At 37.3% G+C, this 24,161-nt stretch overlaps 1 protein-coding gene across 1 annotated transcript in view; it reads left to right on the top strand.

The window, feature by feature from the left end:
• The first annotated feature begins 764 nt into the window (after positions 1-764).
• LOC128991991 (zinc finger MYM-type protein 4-like) overlaps positions 765-24,161 on the top strand; it is a 32,091-nt gene continuing 8,694 nt past the window's right edge. The window contains exons 1-15 of the mRNA XM_054415317.1: positions 765-996; positions 9,202-11,100; positions 13,394-13,546; positions 13,873-14,158; positions 14,481-14,713; positions 15,391-15,589; positions 16,165-16,322; positions 16,991-17,112; positions 17,886-18,055; positions 19,256-19,291; positions 21,268-21,344; positions 21,560-21,701; positions 22,097-22,269; positions 22,579-22,735; positions 23,600-23,839. Coding sequence (XP_054271292.1) covers positions 9,280-11,100; positions 13,394-13,546; positions 13,873-14,158; positions 14,481-14,713; positions 15,391-15,589; positions 16,165-16,322; positions 16,991-17,112; positions 17,886-18,055; positions 19,256-19,291; positions 21,268-21,344; positions 21,560-21,701; positions 22,097-22,269; positions 22,579-22,735; positions 23,600-23,839 — 3,967 coding nt within the window. The 5' untranslated portion in view covers positions 765-996; positions 9,202-9,279. The remainder of the gene's footprint in view (positions 997-9,201; positions 11,101-13,393; positions 13,547-13,872; positions 14,159-14,480; positions 14,714-15,390; positions 15,590-16,164; positions 16,323-16,990; positions 17,113-17,885; positions 18,056-19,255; positions 19,292-21,267; positions 21,345-21,559; positions 21,702-22,096; positions 22,270-22,578; positions 22,736-23,599; positions 23,840-24,161) is intronic.

Genomic DNA, 24,161 nt, shown 5'->3' with positions numbered 1-24,161 from the left:
TATTTTAACCCAAATATGAGTGAAGGATGAGTGTAGGATGAGTGGCGCGATCTTGTAGTCTTGTTAGTGACTAAGGCCGACATGTTCCTTAGACACAGCTGTTAATTAATAGCCCATACAGCTAATGGCAACTAAGGGACCTACAGTTTATAGTGGAATCCGAACCACATTTTTTTCCTTGTAATTTACGAATTGGTCTAATTATCAGGATAGTACTGCGAAAAGTCGTAGTACTCACTAGTGCGGACGTTAATCCACACCAGGGAGCATCGCATCCACAGTGCATCCCTATAAATATCCACACGTCCCATAAGATAACATGGCAGACAGGTTACATCAGCTCATTAAATCGCACTTAATTGATTTAAATTTATGAACATAAATTTATTAAAATATTAAATATAAAACATACAGAATTGAAAACCGAAACAATATAAATTAAAATCTATATCTGTACATTTTTAAGCGGAGTCAATTTTTTCATAGTCCAGTATCTAATCTTTCGTAAATACACAAATGCCATTAGCTGCTTCCAAACAAAACAGCTGTTACGGTTTAACTACGACTACAACACCACTTGCGACGTTGCCAGTTCGAAGGCCGTGGCCTGGAGTTAAAGCACGGCCGTGGTTAAAGGCGGCCGTGGTTAAAGACGGCCGTGGTTCTGCACGGCGCGGTAGTGGGCGGTGGCGGTCTGACGGTAAGGTTTCGTCAAGAAACTGAACTGAAACAGACAGAGAGTGAGAGTGAGAGGGAAGGGAGAGGCGGTGGCAATGGCAATAGTTTTCTGCAAAGATTGTGGTTATATTATTAGGTCCGCTTCATCTTACTTGGTTTAATATTAATGCAGTGAACTTCTATAACCTTAATTTCGTTTGCTTATCCGTGTATTTTGTGCTCCAAATTATAGCCTATAACTTATAGAATCCCCAAATGTTAATGCTAGTAGGCTAAGGTATACATGGATCTTACTTGAAAAACAAAACTTCTAACAAGGTAACTTAAGGATTTGTTTTTTTATGCTTTTTCTTTCCTTGTTTGCCTAGTTGAGTGGCCTAGCCTTTTTGTTATCATTATATGCCAATAATATAATACCGATAGTATATTATCTTTCCCCAGAATATAGCCTAAGCATGTTGAGAACTTTACTTCAATGCTCTGTCACAGTGTTAACGGAGCAGATAGGCTTAGGCTAGACATTTAACCCTCCGAGTGTTATGTGTCATAAAAGCGACTCATAACACATCCGCTGTAGTGTTATGTGTCGCTTTTGTGACTCACAAACATTGTTTACGGCATTGGTGTGAACCTGGCAATAACTCCAGCCATAAGTAGTGCGCGCGCCCGAAAAAATCTATTGCTGGCCGCTTTGCGGCAAAATACGTCCGCGATGCATATTACCGATTATGCCAACAGATAGAGGACACTTTAACGGACACGACAGTATCAACATTATGTACCTGGGGAGTAGGTTAAGGGGGGTAAAATGAGCAATAAGTAGTGCGCGCACCACCAAAAATCTATTGCTGGCCGTATTACGGCAAAATACGTCCGCGATGCATATTACCGATTATGCCAACAGATAGAGGACACTTTAACGGACACGACAGTATCAATATTATGTACCTGGGGAGTAGTATAAGGGGGGTAAAATCGGCAAAAAGTAGTGCGCGCGCTACAAAAAATCTATTGCTGGCCGTATTACGGCAAAATACGTCCGCGATGCATATTACCGATTATGCCAACAGATAGAGGACACTTTAACGGACACGACAGTATCAACATTATGTACCTGGGGAGTAGTATAAGGGGGGTAAAATAGGCAAAAAGTAGTGCGCGCGCTACAAAAAATCTATTGCTGGCCGTATTGCGGCAAAATACGTCCGCGATGCATATTACCGATGATGCCAACAGATAGAGGACACTTTAACGGACACAACAGTATCAACATTATGTACCTGGGGAGTAGTATAAGGGGGGTAAAATCGGCAAACAGTAGGCCTAATGCGCGCGCTACAAAAACTCTATTGCTGGCCGTATCGCGGACGTATTTTGCCGTAATACGGCCAGCAATAGATTTTTTGTAGCGCGCGCACTACTGTTTGCCGATTTTACCCCCCTTATACTACTCCCCAGGTACATAATGTTGATACTGTCGTGTCCGTTAAAGTGTCCTCTATCTGTTGGCATCATCGGTGATATGCATCGCGGACGTATTTTGCCGCAATACGGCCAGCAATAGATTTTTTGTAGCGCGCGCACTACTTTTTGCCGATTTTACCCCCCTTATACTACTTCCCAGGTACATAAGTTGATACTGTCGGGTCCGTTAAACTGTCCTCTATCTGTTGGCATCATCGGTAATATGCATCGCGGACGTCTTTTGCCGCAATACGGCCAGCAATAGATTTTTTGTAGCGCGCGCACTACTTTTTGCCGATTTTACCCCCCTTATACTACTCCCCAGGTACATAATATTGATACTGTCGTGTCCGTTAAAGTGTCCTCTATCTGTTGGCATAATCGGTAATATGCATCGCGGACGTATTTTGCCGTAATACGGCCAGCAATAGATTTTTGGTGGTGCGCGCACTACTTATTGCTCATTTTACCCCCCTTAACCTACTCCCCAGGTACATAATGTTGATACTGTCGTGTCCGTTAAAGTGTCCTCTATCTGTTGGCATAATCGGTAATATGCATCGCGGACGTATTTTGCCGTAATACGGCCAGCAATAGATTTTTTGTAGCGCGCGCACTACTGTTTGCCGATTTTACCCCCCTTATACTACTCCCCAGGTACATAATGTTAATACTGTCGTGTCCGTTAAAGTGTCCTCTATCTGTTGGCATAATCGGTAATATGCATCGCGGACGTATTTTGCAATAATACGGCCAGCAATATATTTTTTGTAGCGCGCGCACTACTTTTTGCCGATTTTACCCCCCTTATACTACTCCCCAGGTACATAATATTGATACTGTCGTGTCCGTTAAAGTGTCCTCTATCTGTTGGCATAATCGGTAATATGCATCGCGGACGTATTTTGCCGTAATACGGCCAGCAATAGATTTTTGGTGGTGCGCGCACTACTTATTGCTCATTTTACCCCCCTTAACCTACTCCCCAGGTACATAATGTTGATACTGTCGTGTCCGTTAAAGTGTCCTCTATCTGTTGGCATAATCGGTAATATGCATCGCGGACGTATTTTGCCGTAATCCGGCCAGCAATAGATTTTTTGTAGCGCGCGCACTACTGTTTGCCGATTTTACCCCCCTTATACTACTCCCCAGGTACATAATGTTAATACTGTCGTGTCCGTTAAAGTGTCCTCTATCTGTTGGCATCATCGGTAATATGCATCGCGGACGTATTTTGCCGCAATATGGCCAGCAATAGATTTTTTGTAGCGCGCGCACTACTTTTTGCCGATTTTACCCCCCTTATACTACTCCCCAGGTACATAATGTTGATACTGTCGTGTCCGTTTAAGTGTCCTCTATCTGTTGGCATCATCGGTAATATGCATCGCGGACGTATTTTGCCGCAATACGGCCAGCAATAGATTTTTTGTAGCGCGCGCACTACTTTTTGCCGATTTTACCCCCCTTATACTACTCCCCAGGTACATAATGTTGATACTGTCGTGTCCGTTAAAGTGTCCTCTATCTGTTGGCATCATCGGTAATATGCATCGCGGACGTATTTTGCCGCAAAACGGCCAGCAATAGATTTTTTGTAGCGCGCGCACTACTTTTTGCCGATTTTACCCCCCTTATACTACTCCCCAGGTACATAATGTTGATACTGTCGTGTCCGTTAAAGTGTCCTCTATCTGTTGGCATCATCGGTAATATGCATCGCGTACGTATTTTGCCGCAATACGGCCAGCAATAGATTTTTTGTAGCGCGCGCACTACTTTTTGCCGATTTTACCCCCCTTATACTACTCCCCAGGTACATAATGTTGATACTGTCGTGTCCGTTAAAGTGTCCTCTATCTGTTGGCATCATCGGTAATATGCATCGCGGACGTATTTTGCCGCAATACGGCCAGCAATAGATTTTTTGTAGCGCGCGCACTACTTTTTGCCGATTTTACCCCCCTTATACTACTCCCCAGGTACATAATGTTGATACTGTCGTGTCCGTTAAAGTGTCCTCTATCTGTTGGCATCATCGGTAATATGCATCGCGGACGTATTTTGCCGCAAAACGGCCAGCAATAGATTTTTTGTGGCGCGCGCACTACTTATTGCCAAGTTATTGCCAGGTTCACACAAGTGTTTACGGCGACGGCTCTGGGACTGACTGAATCGGATTGAACTGGATCAAAATCAAAATCAAAAGCTTTATTTTCCAATTAATCGAGTTAGGTATCGTTTTTTCAGCAGATTCAGAGCTTTCTCCTGATGTCTGTTTCTATACGCTTTTCATTTTAGTTCCGAAAATATGAGGAATTTACTAAATTCGATTAGTAGGCTACTTAAACCTTCATTAGATTTTTTAATTATCAGCAAGCTTGGTTAGTTAGGTTAACTTCTTAAGGCCCGATTTCACCAAATTCTCGCTAACGATGGTTTAGTTAAACTTCGGTTAAAACTAACCGATGATTTAAACCACAGTTAAGGAAAACTGGTTTCACCAACGAAAACGCGTCAAAACTAACGCTGGTTTTATAAACGAGAGTTTAGAGTAAAATCCAGGTGGCAGTGGCAGTGACCTGTCATAATACCGGGCTGTTACGGGAGCAAGTAAACATAACCTAGAAAATAAATCAGTGTTTATGAGGTAGTGAAAACAAAACTGGAGACAGCAAGCTTACAGGAATATAATAGATTCTTAGCAAAATAACAACAGAAAGCAAGAATAAATACCAAAACAATTAACGTAAAATAAATAAATTAAATACCAAATAAATAAAGTAAATAAAGGCAAAGATATGTTGATCAAACATATTCGAGGAACAAATTGATTGAGTTTTGGGGTCGAGTCAAGACTCATTAATCCAATTTTTTACAGGATGTTCAATATTCTGTTTGTTCACTAACCAGTTTGGTACATTTGAGGTAGGCTAGTAAAAAAAACTGGGATCAAAAGAATCACAAGAACGAGACACAATGTAGATAACACCAAAATAATTATTTTCTATAAAATACTAGCAGAATAATGACAATTTAGGTTTAGACTTTGGTTTATTTACGTCTGACCGAACGGAAAACAATTGTTTGAACGTTGGTTAGGGTTACCCAAAGCCGGGAGAAGGAAAGGGAGCCTATTTTTTCGTACAATAAAATAATAAATTTGATAATGTTGGTAGAAGAGCCGGGACACTCTTTTTAGCCCGATAAAAGAGTACCGGTACGGCTCTTGATCGCCAATCAGTTCAATGCGGTCGCTGATCGCAGATACACGCCAAAAGCCTTGTGGGATAACCTAAAGCAATGCACTATGTCGGATAGCCTAAACACAAACCACTACAGTGGTTTGTATTCATTTCCTAAAGAAAAAGGCTAAACGTTTTGATAGTTCATATCTAATAATAAAATCAATTTAATCTTTGTTATTAAAATCATTAACCCTTTCTCTTATCCACCTAGTTAGGCGAACAACATAGGCTACTCTTCATTACCATCACTTACTTTCAAAAGCTAATTCGTACCGTATTCTCTTCTACCATTTCGCCTTTCCATACAAACTTTTAACTTAAAGCCAGCTGATATTTACTTAACGAAAGATTAAAAAAGTTAACCGGTCAAAATCGGGCAGTTAATTATCTAACGACGGTTTAGTCTAAACTAGCGCTAACAGCGAGTGGTGAAATCCGATTTCGTCAGTTAAGAGCTAACTGCAGTTAGAGCAAGGCTTAACGGCGGTTTAAAAGTTTGGTGAAATCGGGCCTAAGTTAACTGTTTTCTTGTAGCCTACCAAGTTATGTTGATTTTGCTTGTTCTTGTTGTCAATCATTAAGAGATTTATTATACTGTTACTTGTTACTTTACTTTGTTAGCTAATTACTAAACTAGGCCTAGTTGTTCCCCATGTTGATTGTTAAATTGTCATATTTTGTTGTTGATCGTAGAAAGGTTTGATACATTCTCATTAGGTCATTTTTAGTCTGTTTTATCTTCATGTATGTATGACATAAGCCTGTAATGTAACGTTTTGCCATCTTTGTAGACATACCGGTACCTATGTAAAATGGAGTTTTCCGTTAATAAATAAACTTGAAAGGTATGTTTCGTAATTGTAATAGTTAAAAATAGTGATTATTAATTGGTATAAACAATCAATACTAGCATAGCCCAGTAAAAAAAAAAACACATTTAACACACATAAAAAAAAAAAAAAAAAAAAAACTATAGGCCTACCATTAGCTTAGCCTAACTTATCAGGCATACAAAAATTGCATCTTATTTACATTTAAGTTACTTAACTTAATTAAGGACTTGAATAGTGCATGGATGAGCGACCAACAAGTAGGAAAAGATTGTATAAATTTTCAAACTAAAAAAAAACAAACAATAAACTCTAATAAAATGATAAGTTAGCGGCGGGTTGTCAAATGTGGTGTGTCCTCCAATTCACTTTTACCATGTTTAGTGCTAACTTAAATTTAATGACACCCAGTGCGTAATTAGTGTGTCAGCAGAGAATTTATATTACATTTTCATTTACAATTTATTATTTTAAAAATAAATTAGCACTTCAGGATGTACATGATTCTGTTTATGTTTTTAGCCAATTAGGCTATATATTATTAGCAGTGAACGTGTTAATGAATGTACAGAGGTCTGCCTCTGCCCACCAAACGGTCCCGCAGGGTACTTTTCTGTTTAAGGGAACATTCATTATCATCAAATCTGATTTTGATACCTACATTGATACTTAATTTTTTGATCCAGGATACCAAAATTATTCATGTTGAAGCCTTCCGGAATTGGTAATCAATTATAACAGGTTACGTACCTTGACGTCCTTAATTCCTCTGTGGAACTTCCGTTGACTTGTTTCGACTACAGTGGACTCCCTCTTTCCAGGGGACTGGCCTTGATCCCGAGGAGTCCAGATAAGAGGGAGTCTACTGTGCTAAGTAGCCTAGTCATTATAAAAACAGAAAGTTAAAATATTCCATTCATTGAATGTCGTCAAATTTTTCCTAAAGGCATTTAACACACATTAAGCTTAGGCCTATAAAACACGGTACACATTTAAAAAGTTGACCGGCCGGCACATGTCATTGAACTGGTCAACGATTCTACTGTTTACCCCGTTAAATGTCTACCATGTTATGTTATGTGTTTAAAATGTCTTTAAAAAAATTCGACGACATTCAATGGTGGGGTAAACTATCCCCATATTAAACAAAAACTGTTTGAAAGATAAATCACTGATTTATATCTGTGTTTACAGAGGGTCCAGCTTGAAATAGAAGGGGTAATTTTAATCACACAATATTTTAAGTTATGTTCGTAACATCAGAAATGTAAACATTGATGATGACTTTGTATAACCTCAAATTATGTTGTGATATTTTGTAATGATTTGAAACTTATTTCCACTACGATAAAAATAGTTGTACATCACACGGAGTGAAAGTGTCTTTTTCGTACTTAATGGAATTTCCAAATTGTGTACCAAAAGAGCCACTTTCCCTCCTAGTGATAAAGATTACTATTTTTGAATCTTCTCCTCAACCGTTAGGCATATAGGCCTAATAACGCTTCAGTTTATTAATCCTGCAAACATTAATCTTGATAAAAAAACCTTGAATCTTTTATGAATGAAAACCATAGTCATAATTATTTAACAAGACACAGAAACGATTTACAACTGCCCATTCACAGACTTACCTCACTTGAAACCCTTCCACAATATCTAGGGGAAAAATATATAATAAACTGCCTGAAAATATTAAATCACTAGAATCATTTGAAAAATAAATTGCAGCATTTATTTATAGTAAATGATTTTTTAAATGATGTATTTATTTGATTTCTTAGCATATTTTTTAGTTATAGTTTTATGTAGGCCTATTTTAATTATATGACCATTTCACCTGTTTCCCAGCTATGCTGGATCTGTGAACGTTTTGTGAAAATAAATAATTGACTTGACTTATCAAATTATTTGTTTTTTAAGCTCTACAAAATGGTTTAGTAACGAATTTGCTAACTTTTTTTGTTTTGAGGGTAAAAACCAGGAAAACATAATGTTTACCCCATAAACCCCCTCCCTCCCAAATAAACCCAGTTCCAATTGTCCAATCATGCTGGTTCGGGAACTCTTTTGAATAAACGTAGGTTTATATGCTTGTACCAATTGTCATCAAAATTGGATCATTTTTGCTCAAGTTATCGTCCTATCGGACATACTTATTTATGTGAAATTGAACAGATGGTGTTATGGTCTCTGAGGACATCTAAACAAAAATATAAAATTCGTCCTGGGTCGGTCTTACTCAAAGACTTACGGTAATACCTTATTCCCTATGACTTGACTTATCTCTTTTCACTCCTGCACGGAGCATAGGGCCTCCACGAAACAACGCCATCGGACTCGGTTGGCAGCCAAGGCTCTCACTTCCCTCCAGTTTTTCCCTGCATCTCTTATTTCTTCTTCTATAGTTCATCTCCAGGTCATTCGAGGCCTTCCTCTTCGTCTATGCCCCTGGGGATTCCAGCTCAAGGCCTGCCTCTCTACAGCATCTGGATCTTTACGAAGAGTGTGTCCAATCCATCGCCACTTGCGTTTTTTAATCTGTATCTCTACAGGTTCTTCATCTGTAGCTTTCCACAGCTCTCTGTTTGAAATAACCTCCGGCCAGTAGATCTTCAGTATTTTTCTCAAACATCTATTGATGAAAACTTGGAGCTTTTGTGTCAAAGATGAAGATACCTTCCAAGTCTCACACCCATATAGCAACACAGACTTGACGTTGCTACTAAATATCTTCAACTTGGTTCTGGTTGAAATGTCACGAGCCTTCCACACTGGATACAGCTTATTCCCTATGCCATGGGAAATTTGCTAATATTCCGTAGGCCTAGATAGTATGGAACATCCTCTAAAATCAAAACTTAATACTAAAAAATGTAGGTAGTAGTCCTAGAAAAAGCTGAATACATTTTGAATATATATTTAATGTGCTCTAATTAAATAATTTGTTTTAAGTTACAATTCATTGTTTGTTTAAGGATCAGTTATGAATTCACTCACGCTCACCTGCAGTAATCAGTAAAATTTCAAGACAAAGAAATAATAATTATATAAAAATGGACTCAGCTGTTGTTGAAGATAAGTCACCAAAAGTCTATAAATCAGAAACTGAAAATAACAGTAATAATGAAGCTGTTGCAAGCAGTAATGAAAATTCAGCTAGTGTTGAGGACGAAGCAGTTGTTAATGAAAAATCACCTATAGTTGATAAACCAGAAATTGAAAATAACAGTAATGAAGAAGCTGTTGCAAGCAGTAATGAAAATTCAGCTAGTGTTGAGGACAAAGCAGTTGTTAATGAAAAGTCACCTATAGATGATAAACCAGAAATTGAAAATAACAGTAATGATGAAGCTGTTGCAAGCAGTAATGAAAATTCAGCTAGTGTTGAGGACGAAGCAGTTTTTGAAGAAAAGTCACCAAAAGTCGATAAACCACAAACTGAAAATAACAGTAATGATGAAGTTGTTGCAAGCAGTAATGATAATTTAACTAGTGTTGAAGATGTAGAATTGAATGAAGCAGAGTCGAACAAGAATTTTGAAGGTGATGTTGACGAAGACGAGCTTTTGAAAGATACTGAAGAAAATGAAAGTAGCAGCACTGTAACTGATGCTAGTAAACCTGTCAACCCTACATGTAATGTGGACTCAACGGACGATAACTACAAAAAGGCAACTGAACATGAGAATCTTTCAAATACGGAAAGTTCAAATGTAACAACGGACCAAGTACCCGATAGTAGCAATGAAAACTTGGGAAATGCAGAAATACAAGATGCAGTCAGTTGTGATGAAAAAGAAAGAAGTGAAGCAAATGGTTGTACTAGCAAAAATGAAGAAAAAACTGTAGATCCTATTGAATTAACAGATTCAAATTTTAAAGAAGGGGAAACATCTGAAGCCGATACTGATGTGACTTCTAGTAATATTGAAGAAGTTGAAAAAGAAAAAAATGACAAAGCCAAAGAAAACTCCATTTCCACTTCTGATGAAATTGAAACCACAAATAAAAGCGTAGAGCATGAAAATTTGACCATGGATGCTGAATCAAAAGAGGCTACAAACACTTGTCATATTAGTGATAATGTGAATAAAAATGATAGTTTAGATGGGACCAAATTTTTACATGTAGAGCAAGAGAATTCTCGACCAGAAGATTCATTTGAGGAACCTGCAGGAGAAGATCCGTTTGCTCAAACATCAGATGTAGCTATGGATACATCGGAAACTAATGAGAAAGAGGATAAATCAGAAAAATCAGATGCACCAGCAGATGCAAATGAAGCTGATGTTAAAGAAACCCAACCGGAAGTAACCATGGAGCTTTCAGAGAGTGTTGAAAATAAAGAGGAAAATGATCAATCAAAACCAGTCGATGAGCCAATGGATGTTGACGAGATAATTTTGGATTCCGAGGAAAAAAATGAAACCGCTAGTGGGAAAACTACTGATGATGCTGAAAACAAGACTGCAGTAAGTGAAACTGGCTTAAGTGTACAAAATACTGCTAATGCCAAAGGCCTAAAAACCACTCCACCTACCGAACCTGAATCGGGAAATCAAAATGATAAAAGTGAAAGTGGCGGAAATGGTAATACAGAAGAAGATGTTGTTATGATAGAAGATGATAGAGACATTACAGAGTTAAGAGATGTTACAAAGGTAGCAGAAACTACTACAAACGATGTGATGAACAAAGTACATCCCCATCCAACCAAAGCTGCCAAACCATCTGGATCTAGACACAGGAAAAAAAGTTCCTCAGATAGTGATAGTGATAGTGATATTGACTTTCAAGAGTTGAAGTCTAAGGAAAAAGCTGTAAAACGAACCCCTAAAAGAAATGCAGCGAAAATTGCGGAATCTCAAATAAAGGTAAGAACTAAATTAATAATAAATTATAGTTTAAATACCTTATCCTACTTTCGAAGTGATCCCTAGTATTCAAAAGCCTATAGGCTACTGCAGTTTCATTTCTATTACTTCATCAGGCTTTGAAGGACATCAAATTTAATTCCAGTGGAGGTCGTCATAGTAAAAATCTATCGAAATCTAAAAGATCTAAAAATCTATGACTTAGATTGATTTTTACTATAACAACTTCCTCTGGAATGAAATACGATGTCTAGCAACATGAAACTAAATTAACTCTAAGTCTCTAAATAACAAAAAAAAATTCAAATTAAATTTTGCAATTTCTATTTGGCAGTTATTGTAGGTAGTTCTATTATTATGTAGGTATTAGATAATGTCAGTAAAATTATCATACTAGGCCTATACGATAAAATGTACCATTGACTATACACATAATAGTGTGTAGTGAATAGTGTGAATTCTATGTATAATAATCAAAGGTATAGTTTATAGTGAATAGTTTGAATGCTGTTTATAGTCAATGATTGTACCTATTTAAAAAATCTAATAAATTATTAAGGTTAAATATACTTTAAAGCATACTACATAATTATATCTCCCCTTAAATGCTTCAGGCACTTTTTAAAAGGCTTGTTAAAAAGGAGGTTTACTTTTCTTTACTTAAGTTTAGATTATTTGAACGTTATTACTTGAACTTTGTGAGGTGTTTATGTCGGGTAGGGTCAATCTATCCTAAACTTACCTCCGATTTGCTCGGACAGCTCGAGTAGTCCAGGGTTCTCGCTAACAGTCTCCGTCGCTCGCTAACTGCTTCGTGACGGTCTTCATAGATGGTACCTTCGTCGTCCTACACGCATGAGTATACTATGGTTGTATTTCAGCACAACGACGCACGGGACTAGGAATATATCGGCACTAAATACGATGCTTCTAGGTGAACTAAAATACGTGACCAGCTTCTAGGCCTAACAAAAGGTATTCCTTCTCAAATAAAAACTAAAAATAATATTCTCGTAGTGAAATAAAATGTCGTCACACGCAATAATAAATTAATAAAATGAAATGAGTCAGTGCTAATGTGCCAATGAACTTCTTGGCTTCGAAATAACTAAATAAAATACTTTTAGATAAAATAAAATAAAAACCACTTAAAATAAACTAAAAAGTATAGGCTACAGCGGCACTGCACTCGCAGTGCCGGCCTGAGAAATACAATAGGCCTACGCTAATCTCTTACAACTAAGATGATCGTAAAGAAAATTAACTTTTACTTGCCAAAGTGAATGGGAAAATAAGACTAATAATGTAAGGATATACTGCAGTACTTACGTCTGTCGCTACTTATCTCGATTTTTATTATTGTTTTTAATCTCGCTCGTTGCGAGTCGCATCCACGACCGCAGGTATGCTCGCCGCAGGTCCTAAGAGTCTTAAGAGGGGATGTTTGGCGAACAAGCGCTCGCCATCGATTGTCCCAAGAAATGTCCACTGTCCGGCGGTCTCAGCTAATCCCCACTACTGCTACGTCAGCGCCCCGAGGTCGCCGCGGCCAAGTCACGAACTAAGAGACTTGACTTGTAGTGGACATGTTTGACATTGTTGTCAAGCGCGCTCAAGCCTTTGCGGCCTAAAAAAAATGGAAACGAATTCCCTAATGAATTTTGCCCATTACAACTTAATACTTTAGTATAAAATCCCCAATTTATTTACAACTAAAAGTCTCTCTTTGGAAAGGTTGACCACTATTTCATGAAATTTTTAGTTTAGTTAAATTATATATCCACTTAACTGTGAAAAGACCTAAGTGGGTTTTGCCAACTCTGTATGCTTGGAATAAACAATGAGTTGTGTAGCAAAATCTTAAAAATAGGAATCAATCCAAAACTTCTAGATATGAAGAAAAAGTTGATTCCACCCTTATCAATATTGAAAAAATATGCAAACCAAAATAACCGTGAATTTGATCATTAAGATTGTATGGAGACCCTGTTTTCATCATGTTATATCAAACAGTCTGCACTTTGAAGTTGATCTAGAACATTCGTAGTAGTCTTTTGCTCAAGATCCATGAAATTTATCCTGTGTTTCAAAACAAATTTGGTAAATGACGTGTCGTTTTAAGAATCAAGAATATTTATTGTCATTGAAACACAAAAATACAGTGTATTGACAATTGTCACATCTTGACAAGTATTTCTATATTTCTATTAGTACAAGGTTTTAGTTAAGTATTTACCTTGTAATATAGTTTGTATATTTCTTGGTCACCATCCACTTATATTTTTTGTGTCAGGTATTGTCGCAGCTTGATAAAGAGACAAATGAAGACTCTAGTAGGCCTATTAGTGTTGTTAATTTCAACAAGTCGGATCGTCCGTCTTCTGCTAGTCAGTCTACAGAAGGAACTCCCAACGATGGTCCTAAATCATGTTTTACTTGTAAAAAGGTAAAGTCATTTTTTTATTTATTAGTAGGCTATTCAATATTTTTAGCCAGTATTTCATAAACACCAGGTGGAATTGATCACTAATATATTAACGCTACCCCTGGATTGAAGTGAGGGGGTTTAGATGACGAGAAGAAGCTCAAGGTATTCCTTAAAAGCAGTGTTAAGCACTGTGGTGGTCGTCACCATCAACTCCAAATAAATACAATCTTTACGCTAAAAAGTACCAACTCTGTCATTTCGGCAGCTATGCGACCTCTCCCGGGTTAATGCATATACTAGTAGCAACCTGATTGAATTTTTTTCTAACTTACATGATTTCTTAGGTCGTGGAGAACCCAGTCGGCATACCCTCATTTGGTGATAAGAAGAAGTACTTTTGTAACAACGATTGTGTGGTTACTTTCCGTGATGGACCTTCCAAGACAGCAGATTGCGGAGAGATCATGCCTGTGTCAACTGTCATGTCACAACTCAAATCAGCTGACATCCAGCCCATGGACAGGACTGGGTTTGTACGCAAGTGCGCCAAGTGTACCAACGTTGTTAACGGAGACGATGAAAGAACCCTTTCCTGGGAGACTATGGATTTCTGCAGTGAGGAGTGTTTAGGTGAGTTTTATATTGTTTTGGATATAAAATGAGTACTAATAGCCTACAAGATATACCTTCCATGGAGGACATTCACTTTTCCAGGCAGGATAGCCTTCTGGCTCCTGCTATAGTTAGTAGTTTTTTCTCAAATATCAGTCAACCACCCCTTGTTTTTCCCTTAGCTGCCCTGGCTATTTACCTATTAGTGCTAGTCATGATTAAATTCATTATTTCATAATCAAAATATAAGTTAAAATTGTTCACATACTAATGAGTCATGCCTGGTAGCAATACTGTTTGTATACCTATAGCATCGCACTATACAAATGTTCCATTCCAGGCAAGTATCAAACTGAACTGGGCTCACATTGTGCCAACTGTAAGGGGAACGTGCAACAGTCGAGTTTGGGAAAGTATTGTGTGAGGTTCGGCTATGAAGTGAAGCAGTTCTGTTGTTCCACTTGTCTGGAAGAGTTCAAGAAGGGTTTGAAGGTCTGCAGTTTCTGTCAGAAGGACATCTCCAGCGGGGCCGAGGGGTTCCTGGCCCCCGTCGGAGACAAGGGCACGTTCAAGGTCAGTTGTGGGGGCTCCAAACAGGTCATTGTTTTTGGAGGCTGCAAGTAAAATGCTCATCCCATTGTAAAGTCCTATTAGTTTTTGCTTTACTCCCTTCACACAACCCACAAAAATTTTAAATCCTTTAAAATCAGTAATTTTTTGTAGTTAATCAAATCTTTCCTCCTGGCCTTTGACGGTTTTAAACAATGACTTAGCAGTCATTAAAAGAAAGGTAAATTTATAACTTATGTTAATGAACTTTATACAGTACTAGCAGAGTACCCGTTTTTTGTACGGGGTTGGCATATAAGTATAAAATGCATACTTGGGTTTGCATTTGCAATGGGAGAGGATATGGTTTCGTTTCATTTTCAAGAGTTGTTAGCCTCCGGATTACGTTTGAATATTTATAATGGTTTAAATACCTGCATTCAGTAATCCAAATTGCTACTTGTGGCAACTATAGTTTCGGTTCACAGGGAACATCTTCAGGCCGTACAAGGTGTCATTATTCATATCTGTTTATGAAGGTCATCATTTAATAAATAAGTACATAGAACACACATTGATAGACGAACATTTAACAATGAAAAAGACAGAGTACTCGGGGACACTAGACAGATGCGTGACCGGCCGGAAGTTGTAGCCTGTAGATTGAGTTGTAGATCAAACTCAATATACTTTGTCTATAGGACTTCTGCACGCCAGCCTGTATGGAGAAGTATGAGCAGATGAGTAGCAACCAGAATCCTCCTCCGCAGATGTGTCCGTGTGCCGTCTGCAACGTGGAGAAACTGGTGGAGATCGAAGTCTGCTACGACAACAAGGTCAACAAACTGTGCAGTGACATCTGCTTTACTGCTTACAAGTTCGCCAACCAACTGTCTGTCGGTGAGTTGGTATTTTTAGTTGGTTCTGAGGACTAATTACCTCTCTTTTACCAGTGTTATTTAATAGAATACTGCGGACGATTTTTTTGCTTACTTATCGTGATGGACTGACCTAACTGCAGGCACTAACTACTCAGCCACTTGGACAATCCCAGCAAACATGTTTACCACATTTTTTTTCTTTAATGAATGATTCACTCCACCTTCAGTGATGTTTCTCAATGTATTTTACAAAGTTATCAATAAATTGGCATTGGCTTGTAGGTTTTTGCAGTCAATAATTGAATGCTAAACAATTATGGCTGACATTCATACTGCTACTGTAACTTTGCGACACGAAACGCTCTCTAGTAGGCTACAACTGGAGTGTCGTAGCTCTCAGACATCAAGATAGACATGCTTGCCCGTCTCCTCTTTACCTTTTCTCTCGCCCCTTCTTGCGTAAACAGAGGTGTAAACAAATAATTTACTTTCTGGACAGCCCTCATATTATTGGTGTGTAATTTAGGCCTAGTTGGTCAAATGTATTGCACTTGCTATTTGTTCTGGCGATGTAAGTAAGCCGTTATGTTTCAGATAGGTGTGATATGTGCAAGAAGTACTTTGACAAGGAAGCTGTGGGAGAGAAGTTCAACATATTTTATGAAGGCGTTGCACACAACTTCTGCTGCAAGACGTGCATGAACGTTTACATACTAGCTAAACGAAAGATCGTTCCTTGTAACTGGTGTAAGGTAAAGTAAATTTTTTACTTTTGAATCTGAACTTGATTATATTTTGTTTAACGATTTTTTTCTATAAGCTGCTAACTTGGTTACTCTTTGACCCTTCATCTCCTCTGAAACGGTTGTAGTGGTAACAAATTAACAATTGCAGTTTGCAGTTTATAGTAAAATATATTTAATTATGTTTCCTGTTAACGCACCACATTAAACAAATAACTCATTGATCAGCATCGTACATGTTATTAATTTACCTGAAAGCACAAAAATACGTCAATTAACACTTATGTTATGATAATATATTTTCACTTACAATGTTCACTTACAAATCACAAGACAGTAAGTAAATACATATAAAAGGTGGTAGGTGGGAATCGATTTAGATTGGGCACTCCAATCATCATCAGACCCAATAGGTAGTACAAGTGTAAATATATTTATGACAAGTGTTATTTCTATTTGACATATTTTTGTATTTTCTGGCACATTAAACACAATCAGAAAATAGTTCAAGCATTTATTTAGATGGAAAATTATCTGATGGAAAGAACTTGTGACAGTGCTTGAAGAAGGTTGTTCATATTTCGTACAGGATATCATCCTACATAGCAAGCACTTGTATAACTTTCATTTGAAAGTAAGTTGTGTAGTATTTTTGATACATTTAATTTTGTTTACAGGTTAAGAAGTACAATTTTGACATGATCAAGAGGGTGCAGAGCAACGGACAGGTGCTCATGATGTGTTCACTCAACTGTCTGACGTTGTATCAGGTGTCGATCAACGCTGTGTCATCCAAGAGGTACACAATTGCACCACCACACATTGCATTTATGGTTCTTTATGGTTCTCAAGAGGTTTCCCACGTAAACATGGTCCTATTAAAGTGTTTATTGAGTTTGAAATAAACTGTAAAATATTAACAAGGATGCAAACTATGTACTAGATGAACTGAAACTTCGGAACTGTATTTACAAATTAATTTTTTAAATCCATAAATTAGTCTTTTTAACATGTGATTTTAACTTCTAAATTAATTAAAAATTAGTTAGTTAAAGATTAATTTCCCCCCATCACAAGAGCACAAAAAGTACACTTTAGAAACAAATTAGTTGTAGAACGTTGAAAGTTTTTATATTTCAATCCATATAATCCGCCATCTTGAATTGAAATTGAGGCTGCCGGGTAGAACCTTTTTCGATGATAAATTAATCCTAACAAATGATCCTGATTAACGCACCAGCTGATTTTAGTTAGAAACAAATCTATAAGATCATAATAACTCCATTTTACTCTTACCTTGGATTCATATTCAGCTTAAAATATGCAACCAAAAAAAATTGATAATCTGAGTTGACTTGTTCCTCAAACTTTTTGTCTCTGGATAATTTTTCTGGAACTTTGATTCTTAATTGTTTGTTAATATTGTTGGTCTTCAAACAACTAGTCTTAAACTGAGGAAAATGCCTTTGTATGTGTTTCAATAATGCAATAGAGCAAACTACTATTCAATGGCTGATACAACTTCAACAACTGTCCCAAACACCAAAAGTTGTTATTGTTGATCTATTGCAGGATCAAGTGTGACATGTGCAACTCCGTAGCACAGGCTCAGTATCATCTCACCATGAGCGACGCCACTATTAGAAACTTCTGCACTTACCCTTGCGTCATGAACTTCCAACAACAGTACAGCAAGACTCCTATCACACTGCAGGGCAACGAAGGCGCTCCCATACCTACTGGTGAGGATTGTGTTGATTGTTGAACAGTAGACCCTTGTTAATCAGCTTGTGTTTCTAGATAATCCAGATTAATGTTCCACGATAAATTAAATAGCTTTTTTCGTCTATGCCCGAGGAATTTTCCCAGGAGGTAGCTATATATTAATTTGAAACTGTTTTTCTTTGTGACAGCTATTTTGAGAGAACGGCTGGGCGTAGAAACTAGGTAGGGGTGTCTAAAGAAAGGTCTTGGTCTGTAGATGAGCCATCAAAAGAGAAACGTGGTAAATTCCCTCGGGGCTCTGCCCCAGTGGCCTTTAAATTCCCATCCCATGTTAAAAGGTATTGGTCTGAGGGTGAGCCCTCAAAAGAGAAACGAGGTAAATTTCCTTGGGGCTCTGCCCCAGATGTCTTTAAAGTTCACTCAGCAATTTTGTTTACTTTACGACCATATGCATAATTTTACACTATTTTTAATGAACCAGCTGTTACTATTAAAATATTCAAAGGTCTACTGAAACTGTCAAAATTAAATGTTTACTTTAAACAAGGCAACACTAAATAACAGGCTGTAATGCTTCTCAGGCATGATGTCAATTGTATGCGACGGCAATGATGTGTTGTTTGCCTTTTGTGATCAGCTGCTTGTTTAATATTTTCTTATAAAACAAAAATATAACTAAAAAATAACCGTCATTGTCGTCGTCTATGATGACGTCACGCCTGAGGAGTATTATGACCTGTTTATTTAGTGTTGTCTTATCCAAACCCAAAGGTTTTGTCTTAACGTAATGAGAAGAAAGGCAGTGTCTATTAAACTGTTTTTGTTTATATTTTGAGACGAGCTCTTCTAAATCAAATTGAAACAAAATGTACTTTATTCCCAAAAAAGTACAGAGAAACAAAAATTTAAGTAAACTTTCAGCTAAACAAAACTCAACAGTTGTAATTTTACAAAATTAAAAGATACTTATAAATAAATTATGACAAAAGTATATACTTAGGTTTCACAGAAAGTATTGTTGGAGCTTTATTATGTTAATTAACCTAAATAAGCTGAAATCCTTTGTAGGCTCAATCTCTATCAGTGACTTACCTATTTCAGAGTGGCATTTATATATTATTTTCATAATTGTATTTTAATGATGTCTGAAATGTAAATGTATTGTGTAAAATTATGGCATTGTAAAAATTTTTAATTTTAGTCCTTTTTTGTTTTAGGTGCTCCCAAAAGGGTCATACCGAAAAGTGACTCAGGTAATTATATTAACTTTTACTTTGATACTACTGTCACTAAATTTTCTGTTTAGTTCAGGATATTTGTAAACTGAGGACACTCAACTCACCAACTGCATATGTACCAACCATTACCCATCACTAGTAAGCATAGCTTTGACGTGGCTGTAGTAACAGAGATAAAACCAGTGTTGTTGGTTCTATAGTACATTTATAGTAAAAGAACTAGGGATGGACGGGATTGAGTTTTTCGTTCGGGACGGGATTTTTATTTCCTTACCAATTTTCAGGACAGAACAGGATTTTTTCCAAAAAGTCTCGAGTATTGCAGTTACCAAACAAAACAAACAGAATCAATTTTTACCATTTGTGGCACTGATCTATAAAACAAAACAAAAATGGGTAAACATTTACAGGTATAGAAACTTGTGACTCATGGTCGAAATGACTCACGGTCACGGCGGGTTCGTTGGTATAACTCTGCAGTCACGGCGTGATCGTCAAAATGACTTTGCCTCCTGCGTTCGCAGAACTATCGTGAACATCTCTTGCGAAGGGGCAAAATCGCCGACGATCGGATCTAATCCCGTCCCGAAACATTTCCTAATTAAATGTAATCCCGTCCCGAAAATCAGATATATTTATCCCTGAAATTTCGGGACCCGCCCATCCCTAAAAAGAACTGTAGATATTACATGTATCATTATGTGCATTAACTTATGAATAACCTAACTAGTCCTCCATTTGAGACAATAATTCAATATGATTGTTTATAGTCAATGAATAGTAATTTATTCCATTTTTAAACAATACAATATTGTGATTGATTTCATCAAAAAATAACTACATTCTAGTTTTGGCTACATTGTAGTCGACAATAGACAACATGGCATGCTATAATATTCTAATTTATTTCTGAGGATCTAAATAAAATTTTCCAGACTTACAACTATTTTCATTTTTCTTTATATTAACAAGACAATAAAATATATAAACATTAATAAAAGGTTAGTTTTGTTTAAGGAAAGGCTCTAGGCCAGGATTTTAAATTTTAGAAAAAGGAGGATAGCAGCTAGCTTACCTTGAAAGTGTGGGTAGGCCATAGAACAAGTAGAAAACAATTTGCACACTTGTTTGTTGTTGTTGTTTGTTGGTGTGCAAATTGTTTTCTACTTGTTCTATATAGTCTACCCACACTTTCAAGGTAAGCTAGCTGCTATCCTCCTTTTTCTAAAATTTAAAAACATTAATAACAGTTAAAATACCTGTGCATGTAAATAGCGGTTTGCAATTAGCTAGCCTATCTGATTAGGGTAATAATCCTCACAGCCTTTTTTTGAATGAGTAAAATTTCATGTACATGACAACTTCCTTCCCACAGCATATTGCCATAGCTCAAGACTGAATGAAAAAATGCTAAATATGCATGACGCAAAAAACAAGAAGGTATATTGTTACTCAAACTCTTAAGTAGATACACAACTCTAGATAGTTTTGAACAAACAAATTCAATATGTGGTAACCATGTCAAATTACAATCTATGACAATCCCAAGAATTTTTAGATTACTAGTTTCATTATTAATGTCAGGTCTATTTTTTGTTCGACAGATTAAATGCTGTGTTTTATTTTCATTTATAACAAGACCGTTTGTACAAAACCATTGCTTAGCCTCAGTTAATGTTCTTTCAGAAATGATAGGAAGATCATTTGTATTCACACGTACGCTAAGAAAAGATGTATCATTAGCAAACATAGTTGTTGAGGAAAGTGATACATTAGCTGGTAAGTCGTTTATTGATAAAAGAACAATAATGGACCCAAAATCGAGCCCTGAGGCATACCTGTTTTCACTTCCACGCATGTTGATCGCTCACCCTCTGCATCAACAAACATACTTGGTACTTTGAGTACTGTCGTTTCTTAGAAGTTTATGTATTTGGTTTACATTCGACATAGACTATTTACATAACTTGAAGGTGATTGTTACTGTTAAGGTGTGACCAGTCCAGTGATCTCGTCTGTAACTTCGCTCGCTAACGGCCAACCAATATCAGCATCCTCTTCAGCGAAAGTAAGTGTTAACTATTTATTACTGTTTGATTGTAAATACATTGTAAAATATTTTTCTAAAATTTAATGAGAAATAACAACATCAAGTATAGGTACTAAATTAATTAGTCCAAAACGCCAACCAAACAAAATTTTAATTCACGGCTTGTAAAATTCTTTAAGAATTTACTCCCTCCCAATATTTTCTAAGACAGTAAAGCGACTGTATGTTACCAGGCTAGTGGTAAGCTGAACCTGGTGGCCAGACTATGTGAGCCACCCACGGTCCGTAACAAGTTCACACAGACACAACCCGTTGTCTGCACCAAGAGTGTCTCTTGTCGTCCACACGCTAACTCAGTCCACGTCCAGACTGACGGTAAGTAACAGATGACTGTCGATATTATTTCAGTAAAATTATTTAATTAATTTTTAATTTATATCATGCAAATACCTTAATTATTTTGGGTTTAAAAGAGATTGTCAGTATTGTACTTTTAGATTGGGGCGGGACAATATGGGATTTTCGTTTTCTTTCTGATTCCTATGAATATCCTAGTATTGAACTTTGAAACTAGATATGTTGAAAAACATAACTTGTTTGATTTTGAATTGAAAGTTGAATGCATTTTTTATGTTTTGTAGGCTATACCATACTGAGAACAAACATACCAAATTACTAATGCAAAATAATTGTCAGTGGTGTATTATTCTCTGATACCACGCTTTGGGTCTTTTCCATACTTAAAGTTGATTCAGTGGTGTTTGTTTCAGACTATATTGGTAAAGCAGTCATTCCAATTCCAGTTCCTATTTTTATTCCGTGCCCAATGGCCATGTACAGCATGCCTTTCCCAGTTCCAACACCCTTCCCCATACCAATCCCTGTTCCAGTGTTCCTTCCGACAACCAGGAACTCCATCAAAGGAATTATGAAGGAATTGAAGGTAAATAACTTCTTTACTGAAGCTGTCATAATGTTTTTTTATCTTGTTGGCTTTCATGACTTAATAATTTGTCTATGTTACATTATAATCACTTCTACAATTTTTATATGTGTTTGAAGTTGAAATATTTCTTTTTAAGTGGCTGTAAAAAATCTCTTTAATTCAACATCAGCTTTCATCAGTAAAAGAACTTTGTGTTTTAGTGTTAACCTGTGCTATGTTGTTCTTTTTGCAACTTGTAGGCTACTTCTTCAATCCCTAAGTGAGCATAATTTTTCACAATTTTGTCATATTTTGTGTGGATTGCAGCGGATACAAGAGAAAGTTCCTGACGATCCGTTTGAGGCGGAACTGCTGATGATGGCAGAGATGGTCGCGGAAGACAAGTCGCAGAAGGCCAGTTCGGACAGTGAGCCTGAGGCAGACAATGACGCTGATAATGACGCACCTCCTTCTCCGTCTCACAGTATGTTTCCCATCATGTCACTTATGGTAGCTTTAATAAACATAATTATAGCTGAAATGAGGGTTGTTTACAAATAATCCTAATCTGCACCAAGTCCAATTTGTGCAAATTGAGTATAGTCCTCACCACCCTAAGTTGAGGCAGCCAAAGGCCGCACTAGATATACCCGTGCAGCCTTGGGCTGCCTCAACTTAGGGTGGCGAGGACTATAGTTTAAATGTTTACCTTTTCTTCTCAATCCTTATAGTTTTCTGATGACTTGATGTATAGTTTCAAGCATTATGTGTCCTCATTGTCAAACCTTCGATCCCCTCTTTGTAACTTTTGTTATTGTCATAGATAAAATAACCACACACACATATACAGGGTGTCCCGTAACTCTCTGGACACATCCATACATAAATACAGACAGACGGTAAACCAGGCACCACAGACCCATGTTCCTATGGTGAAATGTGTTTGTCTTGACCTAAGGAATAACGCTATATACATATGTCCAGAGAGTTACGGGACACCCTGTATACAGTACCTACACAACATTTTAAAATGTTTGGCGAGTCAAATAACAAAGACGATGGATGGATAAAGATGCCACACGCAGACTGATACGACATTCATTTTGTGATCCAAATGTCCTAATTTTCACCACAGTGTCTTTAAAACTCGAAGAACTCTTTACCACTAAGACCTTATCCTTTTATCTTCAGGTATTTTACTCATGGTCGTGGCTTGCTCCTGAATTAGTTAGACACATAAACATATCAGTAGATTTGAATATGCCAACTTATTACATGTAAAAACTGTAACCAACCTCCTGCAGATTATTATAACTTGGATTCTAATTCCTTTCTCTGCTCCGTCAAGGTGATGCAGACGACGGTGCTGAAGCAGAGGTTGACGAGGAGAGTACGGGGAACACAGGAGTAGCGGAAGTAGAGGAGAAGGTGTTTACCCCTGAGCCAGAACCGGTGGAGAACAGTAACGCGTTTGGTGAAGACATTGTACAGTTGGCGCTGAAGATGGCGACAGAACTGACAACTCCGGCGAGTGGCGAAGACCTTGAGACACAGCTGCCTTCCAGCAACATTCAACAGGAGAGTGAGGGTGAGTACCTGCTTCTTTATTACATTTTTATGTCCTGCTTCTCATTTTATTACGCTAGGCTATAGCCTGGAACCGCTTTCACATTACTTCGGGCTAGACTTAAAGGGGCGCAGCATTGTAACTTGGATAAAATCCCTCAGTGATCGACAGGACTTGAACGTGTGACTTTGGAAACCAAAATCCTGTACTCTATCACAAGACATGCTTTTACAGAAAAAATCATGCCAATACAGTACATTAGGTTGAGATGCATGTGTATGACTTCCACCTTGCAGGTAATTCAAACCATCAAGGGACCAAAAATTCAAACCGTCCAAATATT

The sequence above is a fragment of the Macrosteles quadrilineatus genome, unplaced genomic scaffold (assembly GCF_028750875.1).
Source record: "Macrosteles quadrilineatus isolate MER2022 unplaced genomic scaffold, UCM_ALF_1.0 Scaffold_4__1_contigs__length_99947679, whole genome shotgun sequence".
Lineage (NCBI taxonomy): Eukaryota > Metazoa > Arthropoda > Insecta > Hemiptera > Cicadellidae > Macrosteles > Macrosteles quadrilineatus.
Note: the sequence above shows the minus strand (reverse complement) of the source record. Positions and strands in the feature narration are given on the sequence as shown.